At 38.6% G+C, this 21080-nt stretch overlaps 1 protein-coding gene across 1 annotated transcript; it reads right to left on the reverse strand.

The window, feature by feature from the left end:
• Window positions 1–698: 698 nt before the first annotated feature.
• LOC124771818 (putative uncharacterized protein DDB_G0271982) lies at window positions 699–11911 on the reverse strand. The gene is made up of 2 exons (XM_047249328.1): window positions 10877–11911; window positions 699–725 (listed from the first exon to the last, which is right to left on the reverse strand). Exons 1-2 carry the CDS (start codon window positions 11909–11911, stop codon window positions 699–701), a joined length of 1062 nt encoding a protein of 353 aa, XP_047105284.1.
• Window positions 11912–21080: the final 9169 nt, after the last annotated feature.

Genomic DNA, 21080 nt, shown 5'->3' on the forward strand with positions numbered 1-21080 from the left:
TGTGACTTGTTTATTTCACAGGGGGCATACACGAGATTCTATGTCGTTTTAACATGGCTGATTCAAAACCATTAAAATGTCGTGTGATAATGAACAATAAGTGAATATAGCAATATTATTGACAACAACGTTCCTTGTTGTTTAGATGTGGGATCACTAATGTACTTGGCATTTTCTACTCGTCCAGATCTCGCTTAGGCTGTTTAGAAAGTTTCTCGATCTGTGGCTAAACACACTTCTTCTGATTGGAACGCTGTAAAACGTATTTTCAGATATCTTCGTGGTACCCCGGACTTAGGTCTCATCTATACTTCATCTGGCGGTAAACTTTGTGCCTATACTGACGCTGACTTTGCTGGCAACACTAAAACAAGACGATCAACAAATGGTTTTGTTTCAGTGATTGGCGACACGGCTGTACCCTGGACAGCTCAACTGCAGATGTCAGTTGCACTATCCACCACTGAAGCGAAGTTCGTTGCTGCAAGTGAAGAAGACAAGGAGTCAGTATGGCTGCTGTTGGAGATCAGTGGAAAAAGTAACACGCCCATATTGTTCCTTGACAATGCAAGTGCCATTAAATTAGTGAAAAACGCAGAGTTCCACAAACGTTCTAAGCACGTCGAAGTACGGTATTATTTTGTGTGGGAACTCTGTCAAAATGGGGATAACAATGTAGAATATGTATGTTTTGAAAATCAACTTGGTGACATGTTTACAAATCTCTTAAAATAAAAACAAATTTAGATCAATGTGTACATAAACAGGACTTCGTAACTAATGTGTTTTGATCTCTTATTTTTTATTTAAAAGTTGTGTAGTGCACCACATTTTGATTTGGGGGGAAGTGTTAAAGTAAAATATCAGAACTGTGTTTCCCCTCCTCTCCTGCGGTGGTGTTTCGCTCTGTGTTGTGAATTTCTTTCCTCCTAAGAGTTTCTTTTATTTTCGATGCCTTTACTGTATGAAATTTTTGTTGTTGCTATGAGTCATCTTTTAGATATTAAAGGAAGAAGATCACTATTCCTAAAAGTGTTGTGTTCTTGCTATAAAATTATACCCTAAGTTCACCCACAAAAAGTTCCACCTTTTCAGAAACGAAGTTATCAATGCACAAAACTGTTTCCAACAATTTCCTGCATGCAGGACAAACTACGTCATGTTTGTGCGTTTTCTAGTTCTTTATTCTCAGGTAAAGGCTCAACTACACACGCACACAGAGCCAACTAGTAGATCAACTCGTACATCAACCCAAATTAATTTTCTAATACCTTTCTGTACGATATCCAGAGAATTGACTTTAATGCATCTTGTCTTCTGTTTAGGCAGCTATCTATGGCCTAGGGGTGATAACTGCAACAGTAATGGTTTTCTACTTGTAAAAACAAGATAGAAACGTGTTCCTTCCAGTCAAGTAAATGTCATTCCAAGTTAATTTTGGCATGATGCAAGAAATCTAAATCGAGCTACTGCCAACCACAGGGAGAGCTGCTATTTTAACCCATAAGCTACAGCTCCCACTTGGGATCCTAGCACAGCCGAACTGAGTAAACCAACATGATCCCGGCCTATGTCACTTAATCTCCAGTGCGGCGGACTCAGTTCTACTTTTCTAAGTATGCCTTCACTTGCTACACATACTTGAAATCCTTTACATAATAAGAATTTCCACTACTTTCGTTTCATGTAACTGGTGAGAAAAAAGACTGTCACATTTTCCACGAAGAGGTAACCTATGCTTAGTTCCTGCCTCATTTAACGGTGGATGGGGGGGGGGGGCAGTATGTGTCCAGAATGACTTTTTATACTGGATCTGCTACCATCTTCTTTTATCTGCCTACCTCCCTTAGGGGAGAGCGAAAAGTGTTGGTAATGCCTGACATCCTGACTGGCCTGCAGGGCTGGTGTGTCGTAAGGGTAGTGTCAGAATGTGTTTCAGGTTGTATGCAAGCAGGCAGGAACGGCTGAGCAGAGAGATGGAGGAAGAGGAAATGAATATTGCTGTCTGTCTGTCCTGTACAAATTTTGCAATTGATTTTCAGCTAACTTCCAATGAGCTAGAGACCTGAAATTTTAAGCAGGTCAGAATTTGACATCAATGGAACATTAACTCCCTCTCTTGTCTCAAGTGTGCTGGAGGGTACTGCGTGTACCAATACCTTTTCCCCCTTATTCTGCAGTAAATCGTGAACATTTTTGGAATTGGGCCACTTGATCGTAAGCATAACGAGTGTGTGGTAGGATGGTGGGAAAAGAGTGTCCGCTGCTGAAGTATTCACAGTTAGGGATGAGATGCAGGACCCAAGAAGGATCAAGTGAGAGCATATTTTGGGTGTAATGAAGTGGGGCACATAGTTCATGACTGCCTGGTAATGCATAATAAAGGAAGGAGAAGACGATGCCAGGCTGGTATGGATTGGTGTATGAATCTGTGCAGGCTACTAAAGTGGTGGCATAAAGCCAGAGGTGTCTCACACTGAAAATTACCATTTGTGTATCACTGGTAAAAGGCGTGGATGTGAAGTGTTGAGTGGTAAATGGGAGGCTGTTGTCAGTGATGGGTGAAGTGTGCATACCGTCAGGAATTTCAGTTTTCATGACCCATGGCGTTCATTGTGGTGGGGTATGGACTTCTCATAGGTGTTGTACTACGGTCAGATACTTTGGAGCAAAGAGGATGTGTGTGAATTTTCAGATCAAGTCTTTACGCTAAGTTTAGGCTGGCGGAGAAGTTACCCTTGTGTGAGCATGAGAGCGAACATTGTGTTGGTTCAGTAAGAGCTAAGCAATCAGTGTCTTATACCTCACATCTAACCAAAGAACAGGAAGAGAGATTGTTAGATGTGTTAAGGCGAAATCCCAGAGTACTCAACGAGAGGTTGAGAGTATAAAATCTTATTGAGTGGCCAAATACCTGTGCAACAGCCACATTATAGGTTATCTCAGCCAAAACTGAGGCATTTGCGAAAAATTATAAATTAACAGTTGGAGGAATTGGGAATTAGGCACTATGTATCACCATATGCCTCACCCATTCTCCTGGTCCCCAAGCCTAACAAATAATGGTATCGTCCAGAGGTAGATGATAGGACACGCAGCTGAAAGGTAATTCAATACATCCTCCCTCTCCTAGATCTTCATAATTTTTTACATGAGTTATCGATGCTGAATATTTTATTATTACGGACCTGAATGAAGCACATCATCAGATTCGACTAGTCGACGAATAAAAATCTGTTACCGCTTTCTGCACTCACTGTAATTTCTTTGAATATAATAAGTCCCTTTTGGGTTGGCCACCAAAGCAGCTGTTTTGTCATGTCCTTTAGTTTCAGTGTTATGCGACTTAAAGTTCAACTATGTGTATAACTATCTTGATGATGTGGTTATTTATAGTAAAACGTTTGAAGAACATCTGTTACACATTGGTCAGGTGATTCAGCGGTTGAAGAAAGAGGAGCTTACTTCTGAGCTCTCTAAAGCTAATCTTGTGCATAGGGAGAATTCCTTCCTTGGATGTATTGCATCAGGAGAAGGGTTGACAATTGATCATGAGCATGCCAAAGCCATTCACACGTTTCTAAACCCAGAGATCAGAAAGACATTGCTATATTTATCACAATGGTAATTTTTTCACGTAAGTTTATACCCAGTTTCGCGCCGTTGCCCATTAATCTTACTAACTTGAGTCATAATGGGGAAGCCTTTCAGTGGGGAAAGTCCCAACAAGCATTATTCGATGCCCTTGACGCAATAGCCAGAGTGGAGATGCACAGCCAGCGCTACCACTCAGAGTGAACCTGGACCGGAAACACTATGATGTGTACTACAGTTCGCGTCATGTAAGAAGGCTGGCTTATTTTCCGCCTTTCTGCGCATCCCCCACCATTAACAGCTAGGAGCCAATAACATCCGTTCTCTTTCCGAGCGGCTAGCCGCGGTTTACAAACCAGACTGTGAGAATCTCTCCTCCGCATGCTGTGCTGTTGCCATATTTTGCGAGAATGCAGTCTCATTCACAGAGTGACCGAATTATTTAGATGTCGATGTTACTTTCTTGTAGCAGTGAATATGTGTGTGTGTAGCTGTGAATGTGTATCTGTAAAGTTTTAGTGAGACTTCCAAATGAATATGTCAGATGACTACAATAAATGTGAAGTTCCTCACAAGCACTTTTAATAAAAATACGTGACTATGGAGTATCGTCTTAGTTGTACGACTGGATTCGTGATTTAGTTTCAGGAAGGTTGCATTATGTAGTAATAGATGGAAAACCATCGAGTAAAACAGAAGTGATATCTGGTGTTTGTAAGGGTGTGTTACATGCGCTCCTCTGTTCCTAACCTAATAAACGATTTAGGAGACAAGTCTTTTAGATGGTTTGCAGATGATGCTGTGATTTATCGTCTTCAGTCATCAGATGATCAAAACAAATTACGAAACGACTTAAACAAGATGTCTGTATGGTGAGAAAAGTGACAACTGAATCTAAATAATGAAAAGTCTGAAGTCACACGCATGAGTTCTAAAAGAAATGCGCTAAATTTCGGATTACTGTTACGAATAACTTAAATTCCAATGATCACATGGATAACGTTGTGTGGAAAGGAACCCAAGACTACTATTTATTGGTAAAATAATTAGAAAATGCAACAGGTCTACTGAAGAAACTACTCACGCCAAGCTTTTCTGCTTCTTCTGGAGTAGCGCTGTCCGATGTGGGATCCGCAGCAGACAGGACTGATCGAAGAAGTTCAAAGACAGCCAGATCGTTTTGTACAATCGCGAAGAAGGGGAGATACTGTGAAGGATATGATACACGAATTGACTTGTTAATCATCAAAACAAAGGCATTTTTCGTCGTGGTAGGATCTTCTCATGAAATTTCAGTCTCCAATTTTCTCTTCAGACTGTGAAAATACTTCTCTGGTGCCCACATACACAGGGAGGAATGATTATCATAATTAAATAAGAGAAATTAGAGCTAGCATGGAAAGATTAAAGTGTTCTCGTTTCCCGCACGCTGGTCCAAAATGGAACGGCAGAGAAATAGCTTGAAGGTGGTTCGATGAACGCTATGCCAGGCACTTAATTGTGAATCGCTGAGTAATCGTGTGGATGTAGATCTAGACGTAGGTGCTTCACAAGTAGTCAAGGATGTCTACGTCCCGGATTTGTAACTGTTTCAAATATGATTCTGAAAGCGATACTTCTATTTTTGACATTTTGAAGACTCAAGAACGAACTGTAGAAGCACGTGTCGGCAAGAGAACCATACGGAGAACAGTAAACAAAAGTGTCGGAGCTATAGAAACTTTAACGAAATCGTCACAATTTCGTTAAAGAAGAATAATAAATTTTATCTTTTGCTTTTAAGTTAATTTTCTTTCGTGCGAACTTTGTTGTAGGACCACTCTCTTATTTTCGTGTGGTAATAAAAATTTTTTACTTTCTTAAGAATTACGTACATTTAAAGAAAAAATAATATTTACGTGAACTCATATGAACTGGTTAAGAATATTAGGTTGAGAATTGAGTCCTTTAAATCATTCGGCCTTGGCATACACTTTCCAGATGCAGTGGGTTTTTTTGTTAAATATTTTTACTGAATTTTATCCCGGCACTAGCCATAGAACACAAGATTACCTCTATTAGCAAAAAATGTTTTAATTATTGCCAAGCCGACATTTATCACTGATCAAACCTACTTCATTACACATTTAAGATATTTTGAAAGAACCAAACTGTTTAAATTTCAATGTTAACTAACATTAACTATCCGCCTACGAATGCACAAACGTATAATTAATTCAAATTTTATCAGCCACAGGATCACTGAAAAAGAAGAACAATTTCTTAATTCACTATTGATTTTTCTTTTTATGGCTCTGTTCCCGATTTACGGGTTTGATAATTTTTTTTAAATATGCCGCCGCTGCTATTGTTGGTCGCGGCACAGCCCAGCAACACCGCTAAAAAATGCTGAAAAAGTCTTAGAGAAATTTTATAGATGACGTGGGCAAGCTAATTTACATAAATAATTCACACTTTTGATAAACTCTAATATATTTAGATCAAACAACAATACAACTCACATTAATTCGTAACGCATCGTCTAATGGCGGCTAAGTCCAGACAGAGACAAAAGAAGTCTACACATTCGTAAAAAACTCGTTCACAGTGTCCTACCGCAATGACTTCTGAACAGAGAAGACCAAAGAATACATAATGCATTGTGCTTAAATAGTATTGCTGACTATTAACATTTCTTTGCAAATTGACGATATTATTCTCTTCTGGCAACATTTTATATCTCTGCTATCGCAAATACTGACACATTTTACAATCACATAATAAATACAGAAAAATTCCTATCCTAAATACAGAGAAATATTACAACAAAAAATATAAGGAGAATAACAAATGTCTTTTACACCACATTCAGTAATATTTTTGTTCAATAATTACGATATATACAACTTGCCCAGAGCGGCGTATATGGTACAAATAAACTCTTGTTCTTTAATAACGTGAGTTTGCCAGGGAACGTTACATTGCCCCCTGGCAGCATTTGGCAAAGAGTTTTTACACTTTGACACAATGGTGCCAGTAACGTTCTTTACACTTGTATATTTTACGGAATGGCTCTTTTATTTAGTCCCAGGGTTATGTAAGTTCATGGCTCCCCCATTTTGGCGTAGGCAAACAGGAAACCTGGGCAAAACTGTGCCGGAGCCCAGCCATCCCAGTTGGTTCATGGTCAATATTGTCTCTTTAACAATTATTCATTTGAGTTAAATTAGCAGTTCGTCACAAACGGTTACACAATTACACAATATCACAGTCACATACAGTTCGACGGAAGTTTTTTGTGTGTGATACTATTATTCTTGTGATACACTACAAGGTCACTTGTCCTAGGATATATCACTTACGGACATACATAGTAAATGTTAAATGTTTATCGAAATGAAGTCATTGACATGTTATTCAGTTTATGTGAACATTTCAAAAAAAGTCAATAATGCTGTATTTGGTGAGCGGTGCGGAGTGATTGTTGAGCGGCGCTCGGTGCGGCGCGCTGACTCCGTGTAGGTCACCGCCCCCGGCGTTGACAGCTACGGCGCGGAGGGGCGTGGCTGTCTCTCTGGTCTGCTACGGGCTGCTGCGGCCGCTGCATAGCTGATGTAGCCGGATGCGCGTTGGATATCAGCTCGCCCGTGCGACGTCTTCTTGCAGTGCTCCAGGAAACATGCAACAAGTTCACAAACAGTGTACTATCCTTATAGGCATTTTTCCTGCTGTGGGAAAGAACGCACACAGTCAGTGGCAGTTATTACTCAGCAGGCCTTCACTAGTCTGGTTTGCACAATGTTTCGTTGTCACAGTAACACGTTTTATGGGCATACAATATTTTTCACCATGTCATGACTTGTCATTAGTCACACGCAAGTTTTCACCTTAGGACAAAATATATCTCTGTAGTCAATGCGCTTTCCTAGCGTCCCTTGACACACAAAGAGTTAAAGTTTGACACTAGCTTGATCCACCGTCCGTTATCGGTTCACTGTTCGTGTCGTGCTAGTTCCTTGTCCACTTGCACACACGGCGATGATACAGTTTTTTGTATTACTTATACTCAACTATTCCGTGACGTATTGCTGCAGGTTTAACAGTCACTGTCTGTCTCTGCCGCACAATACTGCACTTTTGTTTAAGTTCCTTTATTTTCATTTACAATGTCCGCTGTGCAATTTTTTTTTTTTTTTGTAATAGCACATTCGTAACTCTTTACCAAGGTGTGATATTTGCGCACATGGTAACAAATATTCAAAATTTGGTATTAGTTTGCCCAAAAGTCATCTATATTCGTGTTCGAGTAGATTTTATTTGTGCATTCCAGCCGGATTCAGGCATATCGTTCAATAACTCCTTTGAACTCATGTCACACTTTACTATCAACGTCCTACGTAACTACAGTGTAGTCTCTGTAGGCAAAAATTGACTTGGACTGTATCTGGCTAGCTCTTTTTTACTGTTTGAATCTGCACATGCTTCAATTGAAGCTTCTTTGTGCGTAACTTTGCACTACTTAAATTTGCTACAAGTTTGCCTCCCGTGGTGCCCTCGGGTCACTACTGGGTGCATTATTTTCTCTAATAACATTGGTTAGATAATAAAGTTCTCAGGGCCTCATATTATTGATATTATTCTGGGTTCGAATCTGTCAATCTGACAACTACACACATATACGTACATACACATAATAGAAAAGATTGTGCCAAGAAATATTTCAAATTTGGGCACATAGAAAATTATGTAGTACACTAACTAATCATTACTAAAATGTTCTTTTTGATTGAACTCTGTCACAGCTTAACACTACAAATAATTGCACTAATCAGATTTCTGTGCAAACATTTAGAGCATGTTCTAGATAACACAAATTAAAAGAGTACATGACACAAATATCCATACACATGAGAAAGTCAATCATATTCTTATAACTAAACACTTCTACACTAGTACATTATCTCTAAAGATCACACATAATTAATGTTCTTTATTTACAAAAGAATGGTTCCACATAGGACTATTAGTAATTTACTGTAGGAATGCTTTTACATCCTTACACGGATACAGTCCCCGTACTCTCCCTGAGTGGGGATCTGCTAAGAGATAGCTACACTCATGTGGCACACTTACTACTCTAAAAGGACCATTGTACACCAATTGCCACTTGCTATTCTGTTTCAAGGATGCTGAGGACTTAGGATGATTGCGTAAGAGTACCAAGTCCCCAACACTAAATTTTTTGTTATTCGTCACATGTCGATTATATTTTTCTTTCCTTTTCTGAGCGCACCTGGTAAGGTTGCACCCTGCTTTTCTTATCTTGTGTGCTTATATGCAATGTATAACCTGAACAATTTATTTAACTCTCCAAATGTTCGTAAAAAAACTTTTTCCTTCTTGGGCCAAGGAATGGAGTACGAGGCTCGACAGTAAGTTTTGTGAGGCTTCACCTCGATATTGTACTGATATCCCTTAACAATTCCTGGTCGTTCTGAAAATACGTCTGCATAATTAGATAATAACTGTACCAAATCCTGCTGTTGCATAGAGTTCAAATTTTCGGACTGTGATACTTTGTTCACAAGTGCGTCCACATTTGCTTTTAATTGATCACCTTGTACGTCGGGATAATAGAGATTCTGTCCTAGACAATGATTGTCTAAATGTAGTATCGACTGATTCCTACACTTTATGTTAATAGCATTACAATTAGGTACAGGTACTTCTTCAGATCTGAGCATGGACAATTCAATTCTCCTACCAGCATTCATCAAACTTAATTTTCCCCGAGAAAGGTCGATTATTGCGTCCCTTTCTCTTAAAAAATCTACCCCCAAAATGCAGGCTACCTTTAAACCCTTTACCACCAGGAATGAGCACGCTATGGCTTCATCCCCTAAATACATCTCTACCCGCACTTGGAGTTTAATTATTTGTCGCTGTGCACTTATGGCTCCAGTGACTTTACAATTATTCATGGGAAAAGTCAGCATACGCCTTTCCTTCCCCAGTACTTTGAATAAGTCCATACTCATAAACACTGACAGTAGCACCTGTATCTACGACCGCTTGCACATCAATATTGTTAATTTTGATCTCTATTATCGCTTGTACTTTGTCTTTGTGCTCCTTTATGCACGTGGATGGTTCAGTTATTAATTCATCTCCCATCTGTACCCCGTCATTATACCTAAGGATACAGATCTTGTTCGGTGTTTTGTTCTGTGTCGGGCTGCTCTCACTCCAAACCTCAGCCGACGATGGAGAGCGTATCTCGGCTGCATCTAGTTTGTTGAATTATTGCTAGTGGATGGGCGTGGCTGCTCTGTGTCACTGATCTCCACTATGTGCACGTTGTGTTGCGTCGGCCGCCACGGTTGCGCAATTGGCGCATTTTGTGGTGGCGGTCGGTTATTGTCATATCTATCACTGTTTTGCCGGTCCGGACTGGGCCTCTGGTTCTGCGGCCAAGTTCGGTTTGCATCATTATAAGTATTAGTGTTGCTCGGCCCCCTGGCATTTTTCCATCTACTATTGCTTGGTGGGCCTGTTTCATACCGGTCATCGAACCTCCTTTTCCGGTCATTATTCACCGGCGGACTATTGCCGTTCCGGTCTCTACCTCTATTTCCGTTTTGTGCATACTCTTGTCTCCTATTGTTACCTCCGTCGTTTCCATTACTTGGTGGAGGCGTGTTATTTCTACCATTTCTATAACCATTTCCGTTACTTCTAGCCTGTTCAGAGGCTGCCTTAACGTCCTCCTGAATCAGGTCAATTGAGTCCAGAACAGACAAGAAATGTTCCATATCATTTTCGGGCACGTGTATAAGTTTTTCCTTTACATGTATCGGCAAGTGTGATTTCAAAAGTCTGATCAAATCCCGGGATGAAATCTGTTCGTCCCAGTAACGGGTCTTATTAATGTACTTCTCGAAATATTTTCGCAAATTGCCTAGTCGTGGAGAATACGGCTCTGGATTATATACCTCCTTCCGTAATCTCTCCTGGATACATGTTGACCAATATTTGGCCAAGAATGCTTTTTCAAATTGCTCATATGTATCGCAACTATCAGCTGCTTCAGTTGCCCATAATGCAGCGTCTCCTTGTATGTAAGACATAACGAACTGTATTTTCTGGGTATGACTCCAAACGCTAGGCAAAATGTTTCTAAATCCCTTGAAAACACTACAGGGTGAACAGATTTCTTCTCCGTTGTAAAGATCTGAAACTGTCGGTTCCTAATCAAGCTTTCTTCAATCACTACTTTGGAATGACATTTATTTGTTTCACTTACATTGGTTGCCTGTTCTGTCTCGCAGTCGCAATTTTTTACTGCAGTATTTATATGCCTATCATTGTTGGACCTGGCTGGCGTGACATACGCCCGTGCCTCGTCATGCCGCAAGCTAAGCTCCATCTCGGCAAGACGACGGTCCACACTCCGCTGCCACAGCGGAATGTCTTTGTGCACTATCTTTTTTAGATCCTGCACATCCGCACTTGAGCCCACATCTCTGGCCTCAATTGCGGCGTGCACTTTCTGATCTATTTCTTTTATGACTTCATTTTCTACTTTGTGCACTTGTTCGATCACTTTGTTCTCAATTACTTGAGTTGTGTCAATTTCTAGTTGTTCGACCCTATTAGTCAGGACACTGATTTCTTCTACGATATTGGCGTTAGCCACTTGAATACTGTCTACTCTTTCGCTTAATTCTTGCACCGTTTTGGGTATGGTTTCATATTTTTGTTTCAAACTAACAATCTCACTTTGCATAACTTCTAAAGTTTGCATCAACTGCAAGTCCCTCTCATGCAGGCGTCGGTCACGCTCTGCTTGTTTAGCATCACGTTCTCTATCGCGCTCTGCTTGTTTGGCATCACGTTCTTTATCGCACTCTGCTTGTTTAGCATCACGTTCCTTATCGCGTTCTGCTTGCATACATGCAAATTCAGCTACCAATCTCTGGTCACGCTCTGCTTGTTCAGCATCACGTTCTCTATCGCGCTCTGCTTGTTTAGCATCACGTTCTCTATCACGCTCTGCTTGCACACGTACAAATTCAGCTTGGAAATTGAGCATGCGCTCGAACATAACTCTTAGTGATTGCACTTCTGACACCTCACCACTCTCTGGTCCGTGTCCAGTGCTTGCGGATGGCACAGTATTTCCGCTATCAACTGAATCACTGGGTGGCAATGGCAACATTTCTTGCCCTTCTGCCCCCAGATTTTCACATTGTACTTCCTGAACTACGTCACTAACATTACTTTGTGTCCCACTTTCTAACTCAGTATCACTACTTACTGACTGTTGCTCATTATCCATGTTGATATCTTTCTGACTACGCAATCTAACCACAGTAAACAAAAGAAATAAAATCTGAACTAAATATCCTAACACTCAGGTTTCACTGACATAATCACACAAGAAATGGACATTAACTAATACACACTTACTATATACTACAATGACTAACTACCCAAATGTCCTGTTATTTTAAAACAAAGTACTAACAACAAGCACACCACTAATGATCCGAGAACACCGCACTGAGGCTACTTTACTACCCACAGGACAACTACACTGTAGCTTTACCTTTTGGTGATCTATCTTGGGTGCAGCTGCCCCCTGATATTGTGGTAGGTAATTAATTTTTCGAAATATTGAGCTCTCTTCTTCAGCTTGCCTCTGGGTACATAGTGTTCTCATGCAAAAAATCATACACAGGTATTACCACACAATATTGGTTATGCAATACATACAATACATAGAAAAATTATTAAATGTTCTGCAACAAAGTTCGACTATATTAATTCCCTAGTTATCTCACGGGTATTTAGTGGCCACTGCATATTCGAGCCCCACGTTGGGCGCCAATTTAACGAAATCGTCACAATTTCGTTAAAGAAGAATAATAAATTTTATCTTTTGCTTTTAAGTTAATTTTCTTTCGTGCGAACTTTGTTGTAGAACCACACTCTTATTTTCGTGTGGTAATAAAAATTTTTTACTTTCCTAAGAATTACGTACATTTAAAGAAAAAATAGTATTTACGTGAACTCATATGAACTGGTTAAGAATATTAGGTTGAGAATTGAGTCCTTTAAATCATTCGGCCTTGGCATACACTTTCCAGATGCAGTGGGTTTTTTTGTTAAATATTTTTACTGAATTTTATCCCGGCACTAGCCATAGAACACAAGATTACCTCTATTAGCAAAAAATGTTTTAATTATTGCCAAGCCGACATTTATCACTGATCAAACCTACTTCATTACACATTTAAGATATTTTGAAAGAACCAAACTGTTTAAATTTCAATGTTAACTAACATTAACTATCCGCCTACGAATGCACAAACGTATAATTAATTCAAATTTTATCAGCCACAGGATCACTGACAAAGAAGAACAATTTCTTAATTCACTATTGATTTTCCTTTTTATGCCTCTGTTCCCGATTTACGGGTTTGATAATTTTTTTTAAATATGCCGCCGCTGCTATTGTTGGTCGCGGCACAGCCCAGCAACACCGCTAAAAAATGCTGAAAAATTCTTAGAGAAATTTTATAGATGACGTGGGCAAGCTAATTTACATAAATAATTCACACTTTTGATGAACTCTAATATATTAAGATCAAACAACAATACAACTCACATTAATTCGTAACGCATCGTCTAATGGCGGCTAAGTCCAGACAGAGACAAAAGAAGTCTACACATTCGTAAAAAACTCTTTCACAGTGTCCTACCGCAATGACTTCTGAACAGAGAAGACCAAAGAATACATAATGCATTGTGCTTAAATAGTATTGCTGACTATTAACATTTCTTTGCAAATTGACGATATTATTCTCTTCTGGCAACATTTTATGTCTCTGCTATCGCAAATACTGACACATTTTACAATCACATAATAAATACAGAAAAATTCCTATCCTAAATACAGAGAAATATTACAACAAAAAATACAAGGAGAATAACAAATGTCTTTTACACCACATTAGTAATATTTTTGTTCAATAATTACGATATATACAACTTGCCCAGAGCGGCGTATATGGTACAAATAAACTCTTGTTCTTTAATAACGTGACTTTGCCAGAGAACGTTACAAAACCTTAGGAAAATTTGTTTTCGTGTCGCCTGGAAAGCATCGAAATCGCAAGTAACCTGTATCTCAAGTAGATGGTTTTGACAACATATTTTAAAGCGTTCAGTCTTTCAAATGTATATAAAAAGGGGATACCCAACATCACAAAAACTTGTTACAATGATGCCCGAGAAAACTGGCTTCAACGGTAGCGCAACGCAAAGAATTTTAAAAAACATTGTGTTCAAATATGATAAGAAAAGGAAGTTTTTAACTGAAAGAAGTGACATAAAAGCAGCATGAACTACGTCCATTATAAAAACATGCACTATACAAGAGGAAGAAGTAGTTATACATTGTATTACCTTCATCAAACATGAGTGAATCAGAATCATTCCATGAATACCTGCTGGCAAATGAGTGATGGTACAGGAGGTTTTAAAGTTCCCGTAGGAAAAAGGTTCTCGGATACATATTCTGCATGCTGACTCTTCATCTGATTCGGTTCATGAGAGTAAACTTGTATGTAGATGTAAGAAAAACAGTAGTGTTTACCATTCGGAAATGAAGGCTGTCACTTTCAAGAAGTGGTTCACTGAACAATTCTTGCAATACCTTGTTTCGAAGTCGGTCATTGTAATTACCATGCCAGTTACCATACAGTTGTTACCGAGAAATGACTGAGAGTATTGTACTCTGGCTCAGAAACCAAAATACTCCGGGCAATATAAGCCAGACTCGTGCTGAATTCCTGCAGCTCGTTAATTTATAAAAGTCGTGTGACAGGATGTACAAATTTGACTTTCTTGCATATAAATATGGTCACACTGTTTTGCGTTTACGCACGTATCACTGTCAGTACAATCTCATTGAATTAATTTTCGCACAGGTTACAAGCTATGTAAGGAAAAAAAAATATTCAAGATAACAGACACTGAAACGCTTGTGCAGGAAGCAAAAGACAGCATCGCCGTTCAGCGTGACACAATCTGTAGGGCACGAAGCAAAGCTTCAGGTACAAGACTTTGACAGGGAGGTGAAGATGGATAAAAGCCTTTAACATATCATCCTCAACGTGCAATGAAATGATTCGAACATGGACTCGGAGAGCAGATGGTATTACGATGTAGACTTTGAAACACAGTAAAGTAATGACCTTTCTTGGTTTTAAAGACTCATGTTTTAAAAGTCTTTTTATCAACACATCAATTGCATACATAGAACTTTAGAACTTGAGAACTTCCTACCTTTTATTGATTAAGAGTATGAAGCCAATGAAGTATTCAGACTGTAATGCTCAACATATCGCCCAAGGATAAATTAAGCTTTTCCCAGGCTGTTGTAAGCTCTAATTACTCGAGAGAATGCAGCCAGATAAATTCGTCAAAAACTCCAACATTTGAACACGTAAACCTCTATCATTTTCAAGGCACGAATTAGAAAATGCCTTAAAATGTAAGGGAGGGTTACCTGTCGAGATATCGGTGGTATTCAACGTTATCGGTCATCATTTCGTCGAGTTGTTCACGGAAAATGGTTAAATGTTAGCTTGCTCAAAGGATCGTAAATGCCTTCTCCCACTGTAATGTCGAACGAATTAGTTTAAACTCATAATGCTTGTTGACACCGAACAAAGAAGATAACACACTGACAATTTTTACGATAGTCTTTTGCACTAGTCTCTCACAAAGCTGCGTCAGCAGTTCTGATGTCACACAGACAATTGCTGGAGAGCAGTCGACACAACAAGCCATGAAGTAAGATTTCTCTCATGTAGACGACTGATAGAAACCGGTTTTAAAATGTATTATTCCTTCATAGATTTGAACTTATAATCTGATGTATCCAAGGCAAATGAACCTGAATGTTGTCCTTAGCAACACTGTTCGGCAACGTGGACCTTTTTTGACAGCTCTCTGCCGCCAAGCATGCGCAAACCTCATTCCCCTCCATGCTTCCCTATCGCTCCGCCTCTATTCGCGGAAACGCAGTCCTATGTGACGCGGGGTATAGCCTCACTTGGGGTCTATGTCAGCAGCTACAAATTCCAAAAATTGTAAACAAACAGTAATAAAGAAGTGCTTGTATCTATGAACTATTTTGTCCTGTTATTCCTGCATCCATCTCTTGCAGAGAACTGCTGCCCATACACAGCCCATGGTACTATTAAAGCTGCTTGGAGAGTAAAATTCTTCAGCTAAAGAGTTTTATTGTGAGTAAAAATCTGTATATTTTTAAAACAAGCTACACAGTGTGGGCGGTTAAGCAATACTTCGTAGGCCATGCATTGGTTTGAATCGGAAGGAGGTCTTCTACCGTGTAATATCTTATATTTGCAAATGAGTTGCGTTTCTTTAATGTCTTAGCAATTTCCTCTGCCTTGAAAATGGAAATTTGTGACAGTTGACAGTATCCACTACTTCAAAATGTTTTTAACGCATACTGGTTTTTGATAATATTTGTTATTAATTTGATTTCACTTCGTTATTATTGATGTGTAATAGAGTAATAATGTAACACATAAACACATAGACTATTAAATTCAGTACTGATACCATCACATTCAAATCTGAATGGAATATTTGTTGTACCTTGGAGCAGTTTTCGCTGTTCGACAAACTTTACTTTTCAAAGTAATTTCTCTAATTTTGGAAAAAGACTGGAGCAAACGTCAGGTGAAACTGCTGTCATTTCAAAATGGAGAGAGAATAATATATTAAACTTGTACTACAGGACTGAAAAGTTTTCCTAGGTACACAACTCTCCCATACATACTACAGCGAGTCTTTAAAGAAGAAAGAAATGAAAAATATTTGCAAAAACAAATTTTCTAACACATTATCATTAGAAGAAAATACAATGTTCCAGCAGGTTGTCCACGACTATCTGGAGAGAAACGTTTAAACAACAACTGTAAATGAATTACTAAAGTGTCTTCACGAACAATTGCAATTTATTAATAGCTTTCCAGGAAATACATAATATTCAGAACCAGAAGTGTGGCACATGAGAGTAAAGCTTAATAATAGCCCTTAGACAAATAAGAATTTATCACCTCAAATAACATATGTGTTATATCTGCAAGACATACAGTCAAGGCAGACACTAAGAAAAGGAAGTATCTAGCTAATTTAATAAAATGGAGAAACGAATATGTATACAACTGATGAAGTGGGATGGTACATACAGAATTGTGGTTTAAATCGATGCATTGGTGCATTAGAGTAGAATATGACGTAAACCAGTACGCCACTAACTATTTTAAGTCCAATTTTGATAAACATTTTTGGAAAACAGTGATCAATTAATTATTATATTTTGACTAAAGTTCAGTCTTGATCAGACCACGCATAGTCTTCCATTAATATGTAAGTGCTCGTTTATTAGACAACGGAAAAATAAAACGAAAGATCGTACGGACATACTGGCTGGAAGACCCCATCTGGAGTTGTTCTGACGCCTAGCGCAAGTACTTTCACTTGACGCCACTTTGGCGACTTTCCCGACGATGTTGACGATAAAATCATTGTGACAACACAATACCACTCACTGAGCGGATAAAATCTCAGATACGGTCGGGAAACGAATCAGAGACCCCATGATGTGGAGGCAGCAGTGCTAACCACTAGTGCACAAGCTGCAGATTAGTACTTACGGTGTTTTTTATCGTGTAAATTTCGTCGATCTTCTATTTTTAAACTATTCTGTAAAAAAATTGTTAGTAAAATGTATGCCAGTGTTAGCATGAAATAAATAAACTGTACTTTGCCCGTAAAAGTCTGCATGGACGAAATATACTAATTTAACATGACAGAAACCTTAGGACAAGCGTGATGCTTCAGGTAGAATAAAGTTGTCATTAAGAAAACTTCTAAGCCAAAATTTATCGTTGCCGTTTCAGTTGCACATTAAATTTTATCACATGAGCAGTCTCTATCAAAGATGATCATCTACAGATCTATATAGCTGCGTATGCAACCCGTCGTGTCTGCATCGAACAACGTATCAGAATACCGATTCTAATATGTAGTGAGCGTAAGCAACCCGTTGCAAGCAACCTCAGAATATCGATTCTAATATGTGGTGCGATATACGTACGTGGAATGGTCACCTCACTCGTACCGAAAGCATCCCACGTCACGCATACGTCGTTTGATCCTTTCCTGTTCCATTTGCGAATGGTGCGTGGGAAGAACGACTGTTAGAAACACTCTGTATGAACTCCAGTTTCTCTTATTTACTAGTCGCGGTCATTTCGTGAGACGCACATCGGAACAAGTAATACGTTGTCTGTCTTTTCTGGGAACGTCACCTCTGCAGATTTCTATAGAATACCTTTCTTGCAGCGTCTGACTTGATTGAACACCTGCGCGATGCAATCGCGCTGCCTTAACGGTCCCGCAATCGAAGATACCGCGCTTCATCAGATCTTCTCTCTCCCTTATATTAATCCAACCTGATACGAGTCCCAAACAGACGAGCAGTACTCAAGTATTGATAGGACGAGGCTTTTTATGCCACTTCTTCGTGAATGAGCTACATTTCGTTAAGGTTCTTCCAACGGAGTCAGTCCGGCATCTGCTTTCCTTTCTACTGTGGCCATTCCAATTGGTTGTTGTTTACCGTTGCTCGTTGCTCCTCGTTATTGTAGGGTGGTTAGAGTATCAGATGACTCATGAAAAGTATTGGGATTCTTCGCCTATTTATGCTCAATAAATTATATTTATTTACGTTCAGGGTCAAAGCTAGAGCCGACATCAATCGTTGAACCTCTGCAGGTGTTCGTATGTTTCGGTACAGTCTTCTGTTTCAGCCTTCCAATAGAAAGCAGCATGGTCTGCAAACATTGTCAAGGCTTCCAGTAGAATATCAATGACTATCAAATACGGCAATGATTCGCATTTTCTAAATATGTATGGGAACTGTATATACATCCTCATCTCCTTCTCCCCCCTCACTCTGTCCCTCTCCTCCTCACTCATTTCTTTGTCCAACTCCTCTTCCTCCTCCTGCCCCTGTCTCTGTTCATCAACCACTACTTACCTCTCTCTGTCCATCGTCTCCTCTCCATCTATCACTCCATTTCCTCTGCCCCCTCTCTCTGACGATTTTCTCGTTACCCCTCTCTGTGACGGTTTCCTTCCCTCCCTCTCTGTCCATTTCTGCTGCCCCATCTCTCCGACCTTCGGCCTTGTTTATTGTTGTTGCAAATTAAACCTTGACGGGGAAATGAAGTCGCTAGCAATGAGCGGGTAAATAGGTTAGAAACATTGGAATACAGCCTATGAGAGAATTTTCAGCTACTATATGTGTGAGGATATTACCTTCAGTGACAATATTTCACATACTTTTAATCTGCAAATGTGGAGATTTACAAAGTATCGATCGATTCAGATTCTGTAGTAGTATTCTAAGCAAAAGCTGATAATTTTCAATAATGGAAAAAGTTTAATGTATGAAGTGTATTTTAACAGGCATTGACTGGGTTTCAGTATATCTTCACAAGGAGTAAGGTAATCCACAACATTTTAAACAAGCTGCAAAATATACATCGAAAATAACCGATAAATCACAACGATGAAGTATATAGAATAAGAAGGCTACTTACGTAACTTACATATGTTATCATTATAAACATACATTATGAGGTTAAACACTTAAATCATATAACAGAAATAATAGATTAAGTCTTCCGTGAAAAACAGCAAGACTTACTCCACACGTACGTCTTATTATAAGAACAGACACTGAACAATAAGTACGGCAACTAGTTACGAAGCCAAGTAAAAGTAGTTTGGAGCGTGCCACCTGCTGAGCACTAGAAGCGTGATAAACAATTAACCGTAGGACGTAAGTGATTGAGGAAGTAAATCATCAGTAAAATTTACATTTTAATGTTTTTAATAGAACAAATTGTACATGGTGTAAAAGCAAGGACATTATGAAAGAGAATATGCAAGAAACAAAGTTAATTTTTAATTGATTATGATAGTGCATAGCTCAAAAAGAATAAAATGGTTAATTATAAATACCTGTGCTGATGAAAAATAGTAATGGGATTTATTATTATTATTTATATTTATTATTATTATTTATATTTTAACAAGATATTACAACATGCAAAAAAGCATTATTTATGTAAAACCTGCATAACCAGAAAACAGTGAGACAGGCATGTTATAGGTATGGAAATATAGAGTCCGTTAAGTAAAGGAAAAAACGACGTCTTTGGAAAGTAAGTGAAAAGAAACATGAGCCAGAACATCACCCAATTGCAAGCAACGACTGAAATGCTCATTTCAAATGACGCTGTCTTACTGATCATATGTCTAAAGATCTTAGCTTCTTCCAAGAAATCAAGCCTCCACATTTTCTCACGTATCGCAAGCGATTTGATAAGCTTCTGAGCAATGTAAACGTTCATTTAAAGCTTTAAATTATGGATTAATTTTTTTGCAAGCTGTTTTTTGAGGAGAAATCAACTTTGCTTCCATATTTTTTAATCAACACACACTGAATCCTATACGATACATTACCTAAGAAATATATTGAAATAATTTTCATTTATCGTATCCCCATTTTCTCAGTTATCTAGAGCAGTGACTATTTTTCGCTTCGAAAATTTCTTCCGGCAATGGTGTTCCATAACCGTTATTACAGGCTACTGCTCTAATTCAACTGATTTCGTTTGTTAGCTGGTGATAATGGTATGATTACAGTGCGATGAATAGTGGAATGATGGGAACCTGTCTTATGGGACTGAGGATGTATTGAATCCGAAAGTAGCATTTGGTCAGTGCTTGTTGCTTTACGAAAAATATCAAAAGATATTCTATCATTTGTTATGGTCTAACTGAGATCTAAGAAAGTTTACCTCATGATTTTCATTTTGCAACTGACAAATGAAATTTATTTTTCAGAAAGAGTATTAAATATTCTGAAGTTTTGGTCCACAGCATCATTATTCCATTGTATATAATCAAAATATCATCCATGAATTAAGTAGAACTGAATGTCTAATTCTGTAGAAGCATAGCTTGTAAACATTTTTCTTCTAATGAATTTATAAAACTGTCTGCTAGAATGGTCGCTTACGGATACCCATTGCAGGACCATCTGGTTGTTGAAACAGTTTTCCATTAAATATTAAGTAAATGTGTTTATCTACCACTTTTATTAATTGTATAATATATGCTTATAATTTTAAACTAGTGTAAGTTATGTAACTTTATAATTCTGAAGAAGAAAACTCTAGTGGTATTGATACCAGATCAAGACTTATTACAATAAATTTTGTGTACTTGTTTGGCTGTATACATCATTTACTGAAATTTTATTAGCGGTTTCTGGCATCAGACGCGTTTAAAATTGTGAGATTTCTACCTGCCCAAGTATCTAACGC

The sequence above is a fragment of the Schistocerca piceifrons genome, chromosome 1 (assembly GCF_021461385.2).
Source record: "Schistocerca piceifrons isolate TAMUIC-IGC-003096 chromosome 1, iqSchPice1.1, whole genome shotgun sequence".
Classification (NCBI taxonomy): Eukaryota; Metazoa; Arthropoda; class Insecta; order Orthoptera; family Acrididae; genus Schistocerca; species Schistocerca piceifrons.